The sequence below is a fragment of the Moschus berezovskii genome, chromosome 5 (assembly GCF_049115385.1).
Source record: "Moschus berezovskii isolate FMDL1 chromosome 5, NW_MosBer_1.0, whole genome shotgun sequence".
NCBI lineage: Eukaryota > Metazoa > Chordata > Mammalia > Artiodactyla > Moschidae > Moschus > Moschus berezovskii.
In genome coordinates this window covers 124,629,684-124,648,214 of record NC_142464.1, presented here as the reverse complement: position 1 = coordinate 124,648,214, position 18,531 = coordinate 124,629,684, and the positions used below count along the sequence as shown (strand labels likewise).

At 63.6% G+C, this 18,531-nt stretch overlaps 1 protein-coding gene across 5 annotated transcripts in view; it reads left to right on the top strand.

Moving 5' to 3' along the window:
- Positions 1-18,531, top strand: part of RGS12 (regulator of G protein signaling 12) — a 120,678-nt gene that overhangs the window by 98,528 nt on the left and 3,619 nt on the right. For 3 of the 5 annotated variants that reach the window (XM_088836575.1, XM_055434135.2, XM_055434134.2), the window contains 13 exons: positions 1,448-1,617; positions 2,001-2,093; positions 2,720-2,863; positions 3,741-3,920; positions 4,203-4,353; positions 6,056-6,132; positions 7,725-7,919; positions 8,174-8,247; positions 8,658-8,784; positions 10,808-10,904; positions 12,273-12,343; positions 12,642-12,795; positions 14,337-14,768. In XM_088836575.1, the coding sequence (XP_088692701.1) occupies positions 1,448-1,617; positions 2,001-2,093; positions 2,720-2,863; positions 3,741-3,920; positions 4,203-4,353; positions 6,056-6,132; positions 7,725-7,919; positions 8,174-8,247; positions 8,658-8,784; positions 10,808-10,904; positions 12,273-12,343; positions 12,642-12,795; positions 14,337-14,768 (1,965 nt within the window). Of the gene's footprint in view, positions 1-1,447; positions 1,618-2,000; positions 2,094-2,719; positions 2,864-3,740; positions 3,921-4,202; positions 4,354-6,055; positions 6,133-7,724; positions 7,920-8,173; positions 8,248-8,657; positions 8,785-10,807; positions 10,905-12,272; positions 12,344-12,551; positions 12,796-14,336; positions 14,769-18,531 lie in introns of those variants that run through there. The other 2 variants (XM_088836576.1, XM_088836577.1) reach the window with 2 other exon arrangements.

Sequence of the window (18,531 nt, the reverse complement as noted above, 5' to 3'; positions counted from 1 at the left end):
ACTTGTCACGGCCTGCTCTCAGCGCGGTGTTGACTGTACTCGCTGCATCCCGTCTCAGGGACGGCTCACCTGGGGACTGGCGTTCGTGCCCTCGGGCCCCCCCACCTGTGGCACAGCGCAGCCTGTTCTCACACACAGAGACTCCAAGTCTGTCCCCCTGGCTCTGGGCGGGAGTGCCCTGGGGGTCCTCACTCAGCATTTTGGAGGGCTCTCCTGTGCTCCCTTCTCGTGTTTCTCTGCCTTCACCATTCACGCCTGAATCTCTGGTCCATGTGGGGTTTGTTCTGGAGCGTGCTGGGAGAGCCCCCCACCCCCGTTATTGTCCAGGCGGCCACCGCTGGCCCGCGGCGCTCACTGGTGACCAGTGTGTCCTGTTGGCGGAGTGGACGCTTCTGCAGCAGCGCCCGCAGCGCCCACTCCCTCCCCGTGCGGGACGCGGTGTGCAGCGTGCCTGACGCCGGGGGGGGGGGGGGCCTGCCTCTGTCTTGTGTAGTTGTCCTCACGGACCTCCACACTCGGTTTTGTCCAGTTCTGATAAAGCACACGTGGGGAAGTGTGTCAGGAGAGAGGTTGACTCACGGGGTGAGTGTCTCTGGTGTTCAGTCAATCGTGGAGCCGTGGGGTCTTCCAGGACCCCAGCCCCAGGGAGAGGGGGGAGGGAAGTGTGTGTGTGTGAGCCTGCCTGTGAGTGTGTGTGTGAGTGTGAGCCTGCCTGTGAGTGCGTCAGTGTGTGTGTGAGCCTGCCTGTGAGTGTGTGAGTGTGAGCCTGCCTGTGAGTGCGTCAGTGTGTGTGTGAGCCTGCCTGTGAGTGTGTGTGTGAGTGTGAGCCTGCCTGTGAGTGTGAGCCTGCCTGTGCGTCAGTGTGTGAGTGTGAGCCTGCCTGTGAGTGTGTGAGTGTGAGCATGCCTGTGAGTGCATCAGTGTGTGTGTGAGCCTGCCTGTGAGTGCGTCAGTGTGTGAGTATGAGCCTGCCTGTGAGTGCGTCTGTGTGTGTGTGTGAGGCTGCCTGTGAGTGTGTCAGTGCACACAGAACCAGAGCTTTCCTCTCGGGGTTTTGTGTGTCGGGCTTCAGCAGAGCAGGTCCGGACGGTTGTGTGCATGGGTCCTGCTCCCTGCTGGGCACTGCGGTGCACTGAGTGACGTGCGTGCCTCTCTGAGTCCTGGGAACCGGCTGGTACCCCTTGCCCTCTGCTCCGCCCACCATCACCCAGCCTCGGCTCCGGGCACCTCGGGACCCCGGGTGGACTCGGCTCCCTCCCTGTGGCGCCCGCAGCTAGGCCGGTCACAACCCAGGGGCACCCTTGTCGGGGTGCGCCTCTGCTGCAGGAGGCATGTTCCGTCCCCTCCCCGGGCGCCTGGACAGTGAGGCGGCAGTGTGGGCCCTCCTCGGGGAAGCGGCCGGCGGGAGGGCGGGGGCCGCAGTGAGCGAGGTGTGTGTGGCCCACAGAGCTGACCGGCGCCGACCTGAAGGACTGCGTGAGCAACCACAGCCTGAGCAGCAATGCCAGCCTGCCCAGTGTGCAGAGCTGCCGGCGTCTGCGCGAGCGGAGGGTGGCCAGCTGGGCCGTGTCCTTCGAGCGCCTTCTGCAGGACCCGCTCGGCGTTCGCTACTTCTCTGTGAGTCTGACGGGCAGCGGGCACCCCCTCCAGCGGGACTGGGCAGGCAGGACAGGCGTCTCCCCCTCCTGCCTCAGCCCTGGACACTCAGTTCCAGGGTCAGAGGTAGCCTCTCTCTGCTGCGTCAGGGCTTCTGTGAACCCTCAGCGGCTGCCTGCGAGCCAGACCGGCCTTCGGGAGGGATGCTCGGCTCCTCAGGTGTCCCCAGCCTTTGGGTTTGTCTCCAGAGAAACTCTGGAGAGGTGCTTGGCACCTCTGTTTCTGTGAAGCGGGGAATCAGGGTACAGTGGGGAAGAGATAGCACAGGATGGGGAGGTCCCCACTCCTCTGACAGGCCCTCTTCTGAGGACCGTGTGACGGTTAATTAATGGTGTTTTCCTTAGGATTTTCTAAGGAAGGAGTTCAGTGAAGAAAACATTTTGTTCTGGCAGGCCTGTGAATATTTTAACCATGTTCCCGCACACGACAAAAAGGAGGTAGGTTTCTCAGGCGGGGACGTCGGGGGTTGGAGGGCGGGTGGTTTCAGCGGAGGTTCACACCTAGTGCGGTCTGGAAAGTCCACGCACAAATACTTTCACACGGTTAAAAAAATGCCTCTCTGAGAATGTTTCTTAGCATGTGTGACATTTAATTTTGCCTAAACTTAGCTGCATAAATGCCTGGAGCCTCACACTGTCCTCAGCACATGTACTGCCTGCTGCCCGGTGTGGAAGGGGAGCTGGGAGAGAATCTGAGGGGGGCGCATTCCAGGAGCTTCCGTCTGGGCAGCCACGTGCAGGCCGCGTGGGGCAGGCGGGGTCCGGGTGCGGCCTGACTGCCCCCCTGCCCCCCACCCTCGGCGCCGCAGGGACCACATGACAGGAGCCCCAGCCCGGGTCTTCCAGGCATTCAGATTGCCCTTTGACAAAACTTGGAGAGGAGCCGATTTATTGAAAAGTTTCATGCTGGCTGGTACTTTCAGTCAGATTTCAACCAAGAGATGGTTATGAGGTCCCAAGAAACCGTGTCTCCAGTGCCTGGAGTCAGGCGTTTGGGCTGTAGCAGTCGGCAGGCACAGAAGATGTGTGTGTCTGTGTGTCTGGTTCACGCGCTGCCCCGTCAGCTCTCCTGCAGGGCCCGCGAGATCTTCAGTAAGTTCCTGAGCAGCAAGGCCACCATGCCTGTCAACATCGACAGCCAGGCTCAGCTGGCGGACGACATCCTCAGCGCCCCGCACCCCGACATGTTCAAGGAGCAGCAGCTCCAGGTGACGGCCCAGCGGAGGCGGAGGGTGGGGTCCTGGAGGGCTGCCCCCGCAGGCGCCAGTCCCCTGCAGGGAGTGTAGTGGTACCCTCCCCCGCACTGGGATCCCATCTCAGGGCCAAGGCTCAGCAGGGCCTGGAGCGGGAAGACCCAGCACCGCTTCCCTGTCTGGTGGCACCTCTCTGTATGCATCTGTACAGGATCACAGGTTCATGGGCATCGACACTCACAGAGATCCATAGGTGTTTGGGTCTTTTCAGGTTTAGGGCATCACGGCGATGAGAAGTGTGTGTGGGACCTCGTGTCAGAGCACACGTCCACAGGGACCTCGTGTTAGAGTGCGTGTCCACTGGCCTCAGCGGAGGTTCCTTCTGTTGCCTAGTCACATGAATTAGGTTAAAAACAATGAAGGAAGGGATTTATATATATATATATATATATATTATATTTGGCTGCTCCGGGTCTTAGCTGCTGCGTGTGGTTTCTAGTTCCTGACTGGGGGTTGAACCCGAGCCTCCTGCATTGGAACCCCAGAGTCTTAGCCACTGGGCCACCAGGGAAGTCCCGGAGGAAGGTATTTTCAAGGCAGGTCTCACTTCCTTTAGATTCTGGTTGCCTTGGTTTCATTTTTATTTAACAAATTCAAGGTTCTCCACAACTGTGCCTTGGTTGTCCTGAGTCCCCTCAGGCGCTGGCTTCATGTTGGTGTTGGAACGGGCTGGTTGTAAGAGTGACCCCAGGGGCTGGCGTGTTACAAGAAGCGTGATCACATGCTGAGGAGCCTGAGACCACTGCAGGGGAGACGAGGGGCTCTGGGAAGAGGCCTGCATCTTTGGGACGGGTTCTGTCTGTCACGGGACGGCACTGCATTTTCCCGGCAGATCTTCAACCTGATGAAGTTCGACAGCTACACGCGGTTCCTGAAATCCCCGCTGTACCAAGAGTGCATCCTGGCGGAGGTGGAGGGCCGCCCACTGCCCGACGCGCAGCAGGTCCCCAGCAGCCCTGCCTCCAAGCACAGTGCCAGCTCGGACCACTCCAACACATCCACGCCCAAGAAGGTGCCCGTCCCGTGTGCCGGCCTTCCCCGGGAGGGCGCTCTGCAGACAGCAGATGTCCCTGTTGGCGTCTTCCCTCAGGCGCAGAACCTGAAAGGCGCGCACTCCTGCTGCACTCCCGGGCTCGGGCGGGGCGGGCGGGCCAGCTGCTGGTCTGGAGGGGCTGGCGGGCTGCACCTCCCTCGGGCCCCGCCTGGGCGTTCCGATGCACTTCCCGCCCCTGCGTCTCCTGCGACAGTACAGCAGCCTCACACTGTTTTAACAGCGCTTTCCCTTTGACGCCAGTTGAGCGGAAAATCGAAATCAGGACGGTCCCTGAACGAAGAGCTGGGGGATGAGGAAAGCGAGCGGAAGCGGAAAGGCACGTTCTTCTCGTGGTCGCGGACCAGGAGCACCGGGCGCTCCCAGAAGAAGGACCACGGCAGCCGTCCGAACGGTTCGTGGTCCACCCCGCGCAGGGGCCGGGGCGCGGAGGGGCCAGTGCGGGCTGTGCTGCGAGCTGGTCTGTGGGGCGGCCAGCAGGGCCGCGGGACAGCTCCGGGCCTCTGAGAGGCGTGGGGTATGTTCCATGTCCGCCCCCCAGCCCGGGGGACCTGGTGCCTGCCAGTCAGCCCCCATCTTGCCCTAGCAGTCATGGATGCTCTGTGTAGAAAGCTTGGAGGATACAAGCAGGAGAAAAGGAAACATAGGCGTCTGCCCTCCGTCCACCAAGACAGCTCTTGCTTTTCTGCAGTGTGCCGGGGTGCATGAGACTTTGTCATTTTTTTTTTTTAAATTATTTATTTTTAACTTTGTCATTTTTTAAAGAAAATGCGACACCATAGCTCGGTTATCAAGCATTTTCACAATCGTCCTTTTATTGTTGCAAATCTTACAGGCCAGCGTTCTAGAGTTGTTTCCCCTTGCTTCTTTCTCGTGTGGCTGAGAAGAGAGGGTGAGGGAGGCGGGGGCATTGCGGGAGGAGGTGGTGGGGTGGGGGTTTGAGGCAGAGGAGGACGGGGCCGCTTCTCTCCCACAGACTGCCACGAGTGGGGTTATTTTCCAGCAAGTAACCTGGAGTCTTCAGGCCTGGCGCCCAGGTTTGAACCAGGAGCCCGTTGTGGGGCTCCGACAGGGAGCAGCTGAGGACAGGGTGGAGGCAGCCTCCCCGGGGCCGGGGCCCGCGCTGTGCCGGGCGGTATGTGGAGTGTGTGCATCTCCTCAGAGCAGCCCATGAAGGGGGACTTGCGCCCCTTTTACAGAGGACTGGGGAAGGCTGTGCGCCTCATGGTGCCCGCAGGCTCCGGGCCGGCTGGGGCCGCTGGGACAGAAGTCCTACCACAGAGAAGGGCGGGCGGCTGCGGGATGGGGCCGCCGTGGTCAGTGGGGTCAGGGACCCCCAAGGACCTGGGATGGGGAGCGCCTGCCTCTCTAGGGCCATGCTCCCAGGCAGGACCCCAGGAGGCCAGGGCCCTCGTACCCCGATCTTCAGAGAGCCACCTGGAAGGGGCGCTAAACCCGGAGTCCAAGGCCCTCCCCGGGAGTTCTGACTCGGTCGCCTGGCCATCTTTGCTTTAGGAAGGTGGTTGATGGACCCTGGGGGGCCTCCGTCTAATCGGGCTCCTGCTCAGCCCCAGGGGCCTGCACAGAGGCCTGATCCGGGAGTTGGTGCTGTGCTCTGGAAGGGCCTTTCTGCGGCAGAGTAGTCACAACTGTCAGACCATAATTAGCTCCTTCAGTGACATCAGATGGTGCTGTCATCGCTGGTTCAGGACTTCCTGGGAGCTGACGGTGAAGCTGCAGTGACCCGCTGCGTGTTAAGCCATGTGTGGAGATAGCAGTTGCAGATTAGTGAGGGGCCGCGAGGCCCTGCGCTCGCTTGTGTGTTGACTGTGGGGCAGGGGCAGGGAGTGGGGGGGGGCGCATGGCCACAGACAGAGCAGAGCGCAGGCCTGGGTCAGGCTCCCGGCTGCGCTGGGTGCCAAGGGAGGTTGCGCCGCGCATAGGCCTCCGCGCCAGGCTCCTGTCCTCCGAGTACGTCTGTCCAGCCTGAGCCATTGCGGGTGTGGGGGCCCGGCCACGCCCGGGGGGTGGCTGCGTTAAGTGAGGAGGCGTGAGGCTGGTGCGGTCAGGTGTCCTGAGTGCCCGTGTCCCCGCAGACGTCCTGCACGCCAACGGAGGCCTGGGCCGCCGGGAGTCACAGGGCTCCGTGTCCTCGGCTGGGAGCCTGGACTTGGTGAGTGCCCGCCGAGCCGCTGCCCTCGTCCACGGGGCTTCCAGGAGGAGCGGGGACGGGTGGGAGGGCGCCCCGGAGCACCGAGAATATCTCGGGCTTTATTTCCCAGCCTTTGTTCTCGCGGGCACGTGTCTCTGGGCGCCCACGGGAGCGGCAGGTGTTCCTCTTTGTCTCGACATCTGCACGCCCGCGGGACCATGAGCTCTGACGCCCCGCAGCCGTGCCTGTGCATGGGGGGGCGGTGCCCGACCTGCCTGGCCCCGTGCCCCTCACCCTGCTGAGCTGCCCGCTGGGCCCCCACTTCCAGTGACATGGAGGAGGCGTTGGTGGACCGGCTGGCTTCTTAGCTGCTGTCTGATGCCAGCTTTGGAAAACCCTGTTGTCAGCAGCCTAGTCTCTTGAAATGGTCAGGCAGCAGTTAATGTAGGGTGCGTTCTTCTCCAGCTGAGAGCTGTCAGGCAGACCATGCACACGCAGCCCAGCGGCTCAAAGGGCGTGTGTATCACGCGTGCGTCTGAGAAGGGCACTCTGGGGCCATTTTCTCTCCGTCTGCCACCTACAGACTACTTTTCTGAAGTCACATTTGAGTGAAAGGGATTTTCTGACCCCAGGAGGAGAGTGTGTTACGAACCTGAGGAGCAGGGTAGGTCAGGCCTTAGGAGGATATATGTGGGGAGCCCCTTCCGGCAGGAGGGGCTCCTGTGGCTCAGGGCCCTGGGGTCTGCCCGGGACCTGGGCCACTAGGTGGCTCCTGTCCTGTCCTGGGACCCGGCTCTGAATGCACCTGGGCCCGCCGCCTCCACACCACGTGGACACCACAGCACTGCTCCGCCCTGGCCCCTTCCTCTGGCAGATTGGGCTCCCCGCCATGAGGCCCCGCAGGCTGCAGCCCCCAGCCTTCCCCCGGAAGAAGGGCCTGGGGCTCCCTGTGCCCCCATGCCGCCTCCCCACACCTGGTCCTCTGACCTTGGACGTGTGCTGCTGCCCCTGAGCCTCGGCCTGGCCATCCCCCTGCCCTGCTGTCCTCCCAGAAAGGCCTCCAGTCCTGGGAGGTCAGGCAGAAGGAGCCAGAAAAGTGACCAGAAGCAGCAGAGGTTGGGCCACTGGCCCTCAGCGCTGGTCCACCCTGCCTCACGTGTCCGCGGCCCCCAGACTGAGCGGCGGGCAGGCAGCGCAGCTCATGGTCCCCGAGTGGCCCCACAGGGCTCCAGAGGTGACTCCATGAGCTTCTGGGTCAGGGAGGCCATGACCGGACCCCCAGAAACCACAGTGGAAATACCTGTCCTGTTCTGAGCAGGAAAGCTGTGCAGTTAGCTGTCAGCCTAACCCTTGTGAGAGTTAGACCCAGAAGTTGGAGGGTGGGCCTGTCCGGACGGCGCCCGACGTTGAGAGAGGTGCTGGCTCCCTCCCGTGTCAGCTGGAGGCCCTGCAATGCATCGTGCACTTATCAGAACGGGTCGTGTGCTTGTGTGCAGGAGCTGGGTGTGCACGGTGGGGGGGGCACCCTGCTGCCCACCCCACATGTGCAAGCAGCGCCAGCCCCACCTGAGCACCACCACCCTGTGCCCACCCCCGTGTCTCCCTGCCCCCAGCCAGAGGCCTGCAGGACCCTCGCGCCTGAGCGGGACAAGCCGGCCAAGCACTGCAGCATCCAGCTGCCCGACGGGACGGCCTGCGTGGTGCTGGTCAGGGCTGGGCTCTCCATCAAGGACGTGCTGGCTGGGCTCTGCGAGCGGCACGGCATCAACGGGGCTGCCGTGGACCTCTTCCTGGTGGGCGGGGACAAGGTACGGCTGTTGGGACCTCAGGCCTTTCTCCGGGGTGTGCCTGTCCCGTGGGGATCCTGCTGATGGGGGGCCAGCCCGCCCACGTCTGTCCGCCTCCCCTGCGGGTTTCTTGCCACTTCTGCCGGAGGCCCAGCTGGGCTGTGAGCTCCCTCTGCAGGTGGCCTTCCCTGGGCCCCGCGGCCGCACTGTGCTCCCCGCGGCCGTGCGCCCGGCCCCCGCTGACATCCCTCTCTGTTCCTTCCATGCGCGCGAAGCCTCTGGTGCTGCATCAGGACAGTAGCATCTTGGAGTCCAGGGACCTGCGCCTGGAAAAACGCACTTTATTTCGGTGAGAAAAATGTAGCTGCCAGTCCCAGAAGGCTTCCAGAGCCACAGGGCCGTCTCTGACGACTCGTTCTGCTGGCCTCCGCTCTGCCGGGACGGGAGGGCTGACACCCCCACTGTGAGCTTGGAGGGGGCAGAGCCCCCGGGGCCAGAGGGTCACGCTCCGGGCCGGCGACCACCGTCAGGCAGCACCCAGCGCAGGGCTGTCCTGTGGGGTGGCCGCTCCTTGCCGGCTGTGACCGCCCTGGCGGCCCCCAGGCCCTGGAGAAGCCCCTGCAGGCTCTCCCCCTGGAACCCGGGCCGCCCTGGTGACGGTGACGCCGTGGGTGCCGCCGTGCTCTCGAGGAAGAGCGCCTGCGCGAGGCTTGCACGTGCGTGTGGCAAAGGAGTGCTTGTTTCTCCCCCTCCGCCCAGGCTGGATCTGGTGCCGATTAACCGATCAGTGGGACTCAAGGCCAAGCCCAGCAAGCCCGTCACAGAGGTGCTGCGTCCCGTGGCGGCCAAGTACGGCCTGCGCCTGAGTGAGCTGGTGGCCCGGCTGGTGAGTGACCAGGCTGGCCAGGGACACAGGGCCCTCTGTGCTCTGAGCTGCCCACAAGCTCCTGCCTGCCAGGGCGCAGTGTGTCCCCGGTTGTCCACAGAGTGAGCTGCGGCGTCGCAAGGGCCGGGCGAGGAGCAGCTGGCGGTGCCTGGAGCCCTGGGGGGTCGTCACCCCCCCCCCCGCCTGCTTCTCACCCTGCAAACGCTTGCTGTTCATACCTCTGTCGTACCATCTGGGTTTGGGTTGAGATTTGGGGGTTTTGGCCCAAGGAGGCCAAGAAAAGAAACAAAGGAAAACCCTGCAGCCTCCTGCCATTTGTACATCTGACCAGATGTCAGTTCAAGGGCGGGAGCTGCCCGATCCATCCACACCAGCCCCTCGTGCCCGCTAACTGCCCGGCTGCCCACACGCTGAGGGTCTGATGGCGCTCTGGCATTTCCCAGCCGGCCATCGGGTTACTTGGTGAACGGGTTAAGGAGGGACAGAGCAGAGCCCCACCCTGTCACCGGAGGGCGTCTGGGGAGACTCTGTCTGGCCAGCAGGCTCAGACCTGTCCCTACACGCGCCATGTGTTTGCTCTGAAATGTGATTTGGGACCCACTGGGGCTCTCCCATGGCTCAGTGGTAAAGAATGCACCTGTAACGTAGGAGTCACAGGAGACACAGATGGGCAAGACCCCCTGGAGGAGGAAATGGCAGCTCACTCCAGTATTCTTGCCTGGAGAATCCCATGCACAGGGGAGCCTGGCAGGCTACAGTCCATGGAATCATGAAGAGTCAGACACGTTGAAGCGACTGAGCACGCACTTAAGGCCCATTGGCCTGTGTTCTCCTTTCTTTACAAAATATACTGTATCAGAACTACCATTACAAGTATTTTTAGGATTTTTATTTTCTCCGAGATGAGCTCCAGAATTGTTCAGAAATTTTGAAGTGAGCCAGGGGACCAGTCCGCAGGGGAACCCAGGGCTCCCCGCCCCAGCTTGGGACGGTGGGGGAGGGGACGGGGGGAGTGCTGCCCCAGAATCTGGAGTCTAGCATATACCCGATGGAGAGGGGCATGGCCTGGGTGCCACGTGGCCTCCTTGCCCTCCCTTGGTTGAGATCCTAAGCCATGGCTGACGCTTTGTGCCTGTAACACTACCTGTAAAGTGGGGGAGTCAGGGTAGCTTGCTCATGGGGTCGCTGTGGGGCTTCTGTCCCAGGGGGCTGGCTGGTGGGCAAGGCTCCTCTCCTGGTGAGTCCTGAGCCAGAAGGGCGGTCCAGTTGCTCCGGGGCGAGGGGCCGGGAGAACCGGGGAGGGCAGAACGGGAGTCCCATGGGTGGTCTCTGAGGTTACAGCTGTCCTGGGACCCTCTTGCGGCCCCTCCTGGGTGAGCTGTGGGCCACTGAGGACAGGAGGTCGTGAGCCACCTGGACCTGCTAGCCTTGTCCACTCCCCACTCGGCTGGAGCTCTGGCTGGGTGTCGGGTCACTAGGTCATTCAAGAGCCAGACTGCACGTTCAGATTGTTTTTTCACAGAAGCTGCGGGACTCAAACAGCAAAATAGTCTCCCAGGGGAGAAAGGCAGGACCCTGGGCCTCAGACCCGCCTGTTTCCTGCTCTCAGGGAGGGGCACGAAGCCCCACATGTGCTTCCTGGCACACTGAGGCCCAGCGAGGCGGGCTCAGGGTACCCCCTCCAGGCTGAGAGGTCCTGAAACTTCGACCAGCTTGACCTGGGGATGCAGCTTTTAGTGGTGCCACCATGCGTTCTCCACCCCCGAGTCTTCAACCCGACTCGGTGTAGCCCGCAGCTGGCACTGGGTCCCTCAGGGTGCCTGTGTTCAGGCAGCCCTGCCAGCACTGGGGATCCATGTCAGGGGTCTGCGGCCAGCCCTGCTGAGGTGGCAGGACCTGGGGTCAGCTGGCCTGTGTGACCCCGTCAAGCCTGGGGTGGTCTTGCTGGCAGATGGACCACACGTGGTTGTTCCGGAGAGCTCCAGCCCACGTGGGCTGCTCATTGCACCATCTCTGCCTCTAGAGTGGAGAGAAGGAGCCCCTGGACCTTGGGGCCCCCATCTCGAGTCTGGACGGACAGCGGGTCATCTTGGAGGAGAAGGACCCCTCCCGAGGGAAAGGTGAGCGGAGAGATGCCGGGTCCCGGGCTCTGCTGTCCACATCTCAGCGTGATGCCGCAGAGGGCTGCTCACGGCTTCGGGGTCTCCTGGGGCCCGGCAGCTCCCCGCCGTGGCCGAGCTCAAGCCTGACGGGCATCTGACTGTGGGCAGGAGTGCTGGGGCCTCGCCGAGCATGTCTCCTCTTTTGGGAGAAGGGTGACAGGCCCTGCCGTGACCCTGGGGCTGTCCGAGTTTCCAGCGCACCCTGGAACGTGCTCTGCTCCTGGGGGAGCCCCCATCCTCTGCACAAGGGCCTGGGACCCTAGGTTATTGCTGTGCTCTGGGCCCAACGGTGGCTGAAGTGGGGCCTAGGTGGAGACTGGGTGGTGTCGGAGGGCCTGTGCACAGGGCAGCAGTGGTTCGCGGAGCTCTCCCCACGCTCGCCGCCTTGGCCTTGGCCATGCAGCCTCCCAGGGAGAGCGATCTCTGTGGCAGTGCAACCGCTGGGGCTCCGTCAGGTCACCTGGCCTCGCCTTGGGTCTCGGGGACTGGCACTCCCCGGAGCGCTCAGCCCCTACCAGGCAGAGGGTAGTGGGGCCGTGTCTCCTGCAGGGAGCTCCTGGAGTCCACTGAACAGGGCGAGTGGGGTGCCGTGCCGGGAGCTGCCCCATCCCTTTCCCGGGCTGAGTCAGCTCTGAAGTGGGGCGCCGGTCACTCGTCTGTGTGCCCCCGGTGACCTGGGCTGTGGCAGCCTCTCTGCCCTTGGGGCTCCAGCGCAGCCCCTCACCCCTTCTGGGCCCATCTGGGTTCTGAGAGTGCAGTGTGCTCTCCGCCTGCCCGGCGGCCTGAGCAGGGCGCGCGGGTGCTCAGCGCCCCCTCCAGGGTCTGACGTGGTCGGACCCCGACCCGTGTGCGTAGGTGAGCCTGAAGGTGCAGCTGCAGGCAGATGAGTGCAGGGTGCGGAATTCTGCTCACAGACGGGGCGGCAGGACTTCGCCGTGGCCGTGCACCATGAGGGCTGGGGGCCAGCCTGCGGCCCTGACTTGGGGCAGTGGCTATGGTTGAGAATACGTAATGAATGTGAGAGCCTCCCACTTTCTAAAGGCGCTCGTGCCAAACAGTCCCCAGGAGGCGCTGTCACTGCAGAACCCTTTCTGTCACCCTCACCCTGCCCTGTCCAGATGCGTCCAGTCCAGGGCACTGGTCCTCTGTCCCTTGGCCCTGTGTGGGCACCTCGGCCTAACGTGATGCAGATAAGGGACCTCTCATACCTTGGCTTCTGTGCAGTTTTGCTCTCAAAGCTGTATAAACGTCATTGTATTGATGTGGAGATGGCTTTGCGGTTTACTGCAGTATAAAGTCCATCTCAACTGTGTTCGGCATCCACAGATAAACAGAGGAGTGCGCCGGTCAGACAGAGCACAGCTGTAAATGCCAGCGCCAGGAATCACTCAGCTACGGTAATCTCCCCTCGGCCCACACCTGTGATGCTCGGGGGCGGTGGCCCCCACGGCTCTGCTCCAGTCGGGCCTGTGCCCGGGGTGGGGGGTTCTTCTGGGGCCCCTTTGTGGTGCCCGCTCCCACTGGCCTGGGAATCGCTGGGTGGGTGAGTGTGCCCAATTAATGCAATTGACTTCTGCAACTCATGTAAAGTCCAAATCTGTGCAGTCTGTGTTTCCAAGTCCCCTGTTATGTAACTGATGAACGTGCTGTCGTATCTGCAACGTGAGTGGAACTTTGACTTTCCTTCTGACGCAGGGAGAGGAGAAAACGCTAGGCAAGTCTAATTCTATTAAAATTAAAGGAGAAAATGGGAAGAATGCTAGGGAGCCCCGGCTTTCAAAGAGAGAAGAATCTATTGCAAAGATTGGGAAAAAAAAATATCAGAAAATTAATTTGGACGAAGCGGAGGGTATGTGTACTTTTTAAAACTTGCACGTTTTTCGTGAATGCGTAGAATCCCTAGAACCTTCTCTGGGTTATGCCACTGGGGTGACTGTGACCCCTTCACACTGAGAAGTCACCTGTGCAGCTGTCGGTGTAACCTTACTAAAGCCCCAGTTTTCAGACCGAGGGCTGGGCCCTTCAGGAGTTAGGGAGCCCCCGCCTGGGGCTGCAACAGGTGGTCTCTCTGTCCCCCTCACAGCGCGGTCAGGCTCAGAGCGGGCTCAGTGTCCCTGGGGCGGGTCCTCGTCAGGGGCGGGCCCTCGTCAGGGGGCGGGCCTTTGCCTGGGGTCGGGTCCTCGACAGGGGCGGGCCCTCATCACGGGGCGGGTCCTCGTCAGGGGGCGGGCCTCTGCCAGGGGGCGGGTCCTCTCCAGGGGGCGGGCCCTCGCGGGGGCGGTCCCAAGTGAGGCAGAGCCCTGGCTGCGCTGACCGCCCTGGTCAGAAGCCGGGAGGGGATGCTGTGTGTCTGGCCGTGGGCCCGGCCGCCCCCGCTGCCCCTGGACTGCTGGATGGAGGAGGGCAGCGCGTAAGAGACAGGGAGGCGGGAAGGTTTTCCTCCAGAAGGCTGTGACACAGAGAAGCGCTAGGAGCAGCACTGCTCTGAGCCTCCCTGTGACAGCTGAACCCCGCAGCGCTTCGGCCCGGCTGGCTCGTAGCAGCTTCTGCGCTGCCCGGCCGCGCCTGCGCCGAAGCGCCCGCCTTTGGAGCACCCTCAGGTGTGAGGTTCCAGGCTCCTTGCTGGTCAGAAGCTAAGACTGTAACCTTAGCTAAGCTAGTCCCAAGAAGGCTCAGTGTGGACACCGTCTACCTGGGATGGTGGACCCGGGTTATAGCTGAGAACTCACCCCGGCAAGAACAGGCTTCCCAGGTAGAGCTAGCCGTAAAAAGAACCCATCGGCAGTGCAGGAGACACAAGAGACGCGCGGCTTGGCTCGGCTCGACCGCTGGGTGGGGACGATCTGGAGGAACGCATGGCATCCCACTCTAGTATTCTTGCCTGGAGAATCCCATGGACAGGAGCTTGGTGGGCTGCAGCCCATGGGGTCACCAAGAGTCGGACATGACTGAGGGATTAACACTTCCACTTTCAAGAACAGGAATAGTTCTGGGGGGCATCCAGGAAGCTAGAGTACCCGCCAGGGGTGCTGGGCTGTGGAAGAGGGTGGAGGGCCGGGCATTGCTCACAGGCCCAGGTTGTGTCTGAGGATGCTGCACACGGGTTCACCGGTGCCGGACACCCGGGCTCCTGGTTCTGACAGGCCGTGGCGTCTGGTCAGCAGCCTCCCTCCTGCTCAGAAGGGAGCCAGGTGGCTGCTGCCCTGGCGCCCAGAGCCAGTCCAGGGAGGACCAGAGCTGTGTCCGCGGCCTGCAGCCTCCCGGGCTCTGGGTGGAGGCTAGAGGGTGGGGAGGCCCCGGGGCAGCGGGACAGAACTTTGTAGACGCGCGCTTGCTGTGGGCCGGAGGGGACCTGCTCTGAAACCTGGTCAATGTGGGATTCCTTCCCAGAGTTTTTTGAGCTCATTTCCAAAGCTCAGAGCAGCAGAGCAGACGACCAGCGCGGGCTGCTGAGGAGGGAGGACCTCGTGCTGCCCGAGTTCCTGCGCCTGCCCCCCAGCCCCCCAGGGCTCGTCCCTGCCCCTCCAGCCGCCGCCAAGGCCTGCAGCCCAAGACCCGCGACGGGTCACGGCGAGGAGCGGGCACCCCGGCCCCAGGAAAGCCCAGCCAGCAGCCCCGGCTCCGGCGACAGCCTGCCCCTCGGCGCCCCCGGGACCCCCAGCCCGCCGGCGCAGGAAGTGGAGGCTGGCAGCGTCCAGACCGAGGAGGGCGAGCACGTGGCCGACCTGACGCTCACGGGGGAGGGGGACATCAGCAGCCCCAACAGCACGTTCCTGCCGCCGCCCCCCGCCCCGCGGGACGCGGCCGCGCCTCCGAGACCAGGTACCTCCGGGCGCGCCGCCCCTGCTCCCCTTTGACGGCCCTCCTCCCGCTGGCCCCGCGCCGTCCGCCCGGCGCTGGCGTTGTCCACACAGTTTGCAATTAAAACGAGAGGGCGGTGGGAAGTGAGCCCCCCGCCCGGAGTCTCTGGAGGGAGGGTTCAGCGTGCTTCCTCCTCGGTGACCGTGCTTGTCCTGGCTGCCCCCGCCCTCTCTGAGAGGACCCAGCGCCGCCGAGGTCGGAGAGTGGCCAGGACGGTGGGAGGGGGCGGCGGGCGTGGAGGAGGCCTCCTGTGGGGGGCGCTCATGAGCGGCGTCCCACCGGGCCCCAGTGTGCTCCCCTGCGCCTCTCGCCCGGCCGGGGCAGTAATGCCACCAAGCAAGGCCCTGGGGATTTCTGAAAAATGTGTGTTATTTTTACAATCTAGATCGCTAGCACTTTCAGTATTTTAATCTCAAGACTGAAAAAAAAAGTATTTGTCTCGAGCAAGTGGGAGAAGCCCTGTGTGGCTTAGAGCCCGAGGCCCACGGTGACCCCCAGGTCCGGCCGCGGGGGCCTGCTCCTCCTCTGCACATCGGTCAGAGCACATGGGGGCCCGCGGCCCTGGGCTTCCCTGACCGGGGAGGTCAGTATGGTACCTCCAAACGGAAGCGTGAACGTGTCACGTGAGCCGGTCCCGAGACGCATGAATGTTGGCTGGGGAAGTGAGGCCCCCGGCCTCATGGAGAAGGGGCTAAGGGGGCACACCGCTCCCCCTGCAGAGGGCCACGCCCGCGGGGCGGCTCCTGGCGGCCAGGAAGGCCCCCGTTGCCTGAGTCCTGCCTGGGATGGTCCTCCGGCCCCGTAGCCGCATCTCTGGGGACCCCGGGCCGTGGCGGTCTGGCTCCGTGCGCGGGGTGCCGGCTCTGGAGGACCGGCTGTGTGGGCGGGCTCCTCGCATGTGGCCTGTTCTGCGACCCCGTGCAGCTGCATCTGTGCTTTGAGTCTGTGCTCCTCCAGGAGAAATAAACTCTACACCTGACCATCGGACTGCTTGAAAACTCTTTTCTCCTTCATTTGAAAACCTATTTTCTCTTTAGAAAACGATAGATATATTTTAATCCATGGCAAGCACTGCACATTTTCGTGTAATTCATTGTTTAATATATTGGCTTTTGAAAATAGACAACTCTAGATACACTTGGGCGCCTCGGGTGTGTCTGCAGACAGAGCTGCATAAGGGTGGGGTTGGGTGGCCTGGATGGGTGGACACAGCACACGGCGGGCATGGCTCTTCCCTCCCTGAGCCCTGGGATTAGGGGTCAGATGGCTGAAGGTGGGGGCTGCCGGCGCTGCTGTGTGAGGTGGCCGGATTCTTCCGCCTCGACCCTGTGAACCCGGAGCGCAGGCATGCTGGATGCCTGTGGTCCAGCCACGTCCTCCCCAGCTCCACATTCCGCTCAGGCATCGAGCCCACGCGGTTTACCCAGTGGGGCCTGTTCTGCTCCTGGCTCTGGAGCCTGGGCAGGGTGACGGGTGGGTCCCTACATCTACATACATTGCTGGGGCCATGTGAGCCCCACCCCCACCCCTGTGTACTGGTGGGCAGGAACCCAGGCCATGCCAGTGCCCCCAACCCCCAGCGAGGTGGGGGCCCTGGATGCTTGCCTCCTCAGGTGTCCTAGGGGGGTGCTCACCAGAGGGAGCCTCCACTCCTCCCATGAGCCTCGGACTCACCTTGGTGACTCAGAACAGCACCAGGGGTTCCCCAGCCAGTGGGGGCACTGCGGGCACCCTTAGGCCAGTGTGCTTATTCTTGGGGTCCATTGGCAGGATTCATGCAGAGTGCGTCCCCAGTTCTAGGTGCTGTGAGCTGTTTCCTAGAGGGTGGCCACCGAGACCCTTCTGTCCAGGGTGAGAGAGACAGCACGGCCATGCTGCCAGGTCGTGAGATGTGGAGCCCAGGGCTGCCAGCTCTGCGCCACCCCGAGGAGAGGATCCTATCAGGGTGGGCCTCGGTCCCCAGCGCCCACATCCAGAAGCCTGTCAGAGCCTGAGGGCTGGAGGCCTTTGGACAGACACGTGCCCAGCGTGGACTCTCCACGCAGGGCACAGCCTTCCCGCATGGCCTGCCGTGGATTTGGTCCTGTTAACCTGTTTGGCGTCCAGCAAAACCCTGGGCGTTGGTGGGCACGTCACGCCCTGGGGAGCACTGGCTGGGTGTGGGTGTGAGTCCTTGGCCCCGATGGAGTGTCAGGTCCAAGGACGGCGTCCAGGGCCCTGCAGAGGGCTCAAGGCTCACTCAGCCAGGGGGCTGAGATGCCCCTGTCCACGTGGGTGGGTGTGGTGAGGGCGTGGGAGTCGCCCCAAAGGGCCCTGTGTTCCCAGGGAGAGAGCAGGGTGTTCAAGGCCGGGGAGAGGAGCCGTTTCAGTGCTGACTGGTGGTGGTGGGGCCCGGCCCAGCACCCCGTCGCCCCCGGGTGTCAGGCGGGGTGGGTCCTGGCCTTGCCCCCCGCTGAGCGGGGTGCCAGAACCCTGGTGCAGGCTTGACCCTGTGGGACCTGCAGCCGGGCGCTGGGCTGAGAGAAGCGTGTCCCTCTGCGCCCGCTCTGTCCACGGACGGGCCCTCCGCCCCCGCTCCCCTAGCCAGGCGCTGGGCAGGCTTTCCCCTCCTGTTGCCCGGCCGCGCTGGGTGATGGGTCCTGGGTCAGGGTCCTGGTCGAGCCTCTCCCTTACCCTCCCTGAGGAGCCCTCGCCACCATCCCGGCCCCGCTGGGGGCTCAGCCCAAGGAGCACTGGACGGGGCGGAAGCCCCCCGCCCTGCGGACTCGTACCGCCCTGCACCAAGTCCAGGGCCCCCAGAGGCACGTCCAGTCCCCAGAGCGGCAGGGGCCCGCAGTCACTTCGCGGATCCAGGAAGTGCTGCGACGCAGCCCACCCGCCAGGGGTCGCTGTGGCCTAGTAACTCGGTTTCCATGGAAAGCGGGGGGCGTGTCAGCCAGGCTGACAGGCCCGCAGCAGGGCCACGCCCTCCACTGGGCAGTGCAGGCGGCCAGACCCGTGCCCTCGGGGTGGCCCCGAGTCCCAGGAGCCCCTCTGCCCCTGTCTGCCCACCCCCCAGCCCAGCATGGGCCCCCAGCCAGAGTTGGTGTGTCTCACCTGCTAAGGCCAAGGTGAGGCGGGAGCCCTGGGCCACGGACAACCGGGGAAGCCCACCTGGTTCCGCAGCTGGCCGCTGCCTGTGCTCAGGGCGTCAGGGCCTCCTGGGACAGCTGTGCAGGTCTCCCCAGCCCGGACGCCAGCCCCGTGTGCCTCCCCGCCCAGGCCACCTCTTTTGCACTTTGTCCATTCAACCATCCCCTCTCCAGCAGTAGCTTGGCCCTTCTGACTGGGCAGCAGAGGGTCACCCCCACCTCACACACCTACCTTCCCGGGCAGATGGGGCGGCTGCTGGACTTTCTCGGGGACACGTGGGTGCTCAGGGATCCCGGGAGGGCAGCCCTCAGCCAGGGCTCTCTCCAGAACCCCGTTTGCAGCACAGCACCCCAGCCTTGCCCTGGCTGGGACAGACCTGAGTGGAACTCCCGCAAGATGTCCTGGGCTCCCGCCTCCACCCAGCCGGCTCCCTGGCGCTGACTGAGCTGGCCCAACACCTGTCCCCAGGTCCCGGCATGGGTGAAGACAACTGCAGCCTCCTGGCCGCTGGCCCTGGGTCTCTGCTGCATGTCTGTCCCCATCACGTCCCCTTCTCCGTGTCTCCCCCGAGTGCCCTGCGGGTGGTCCACGC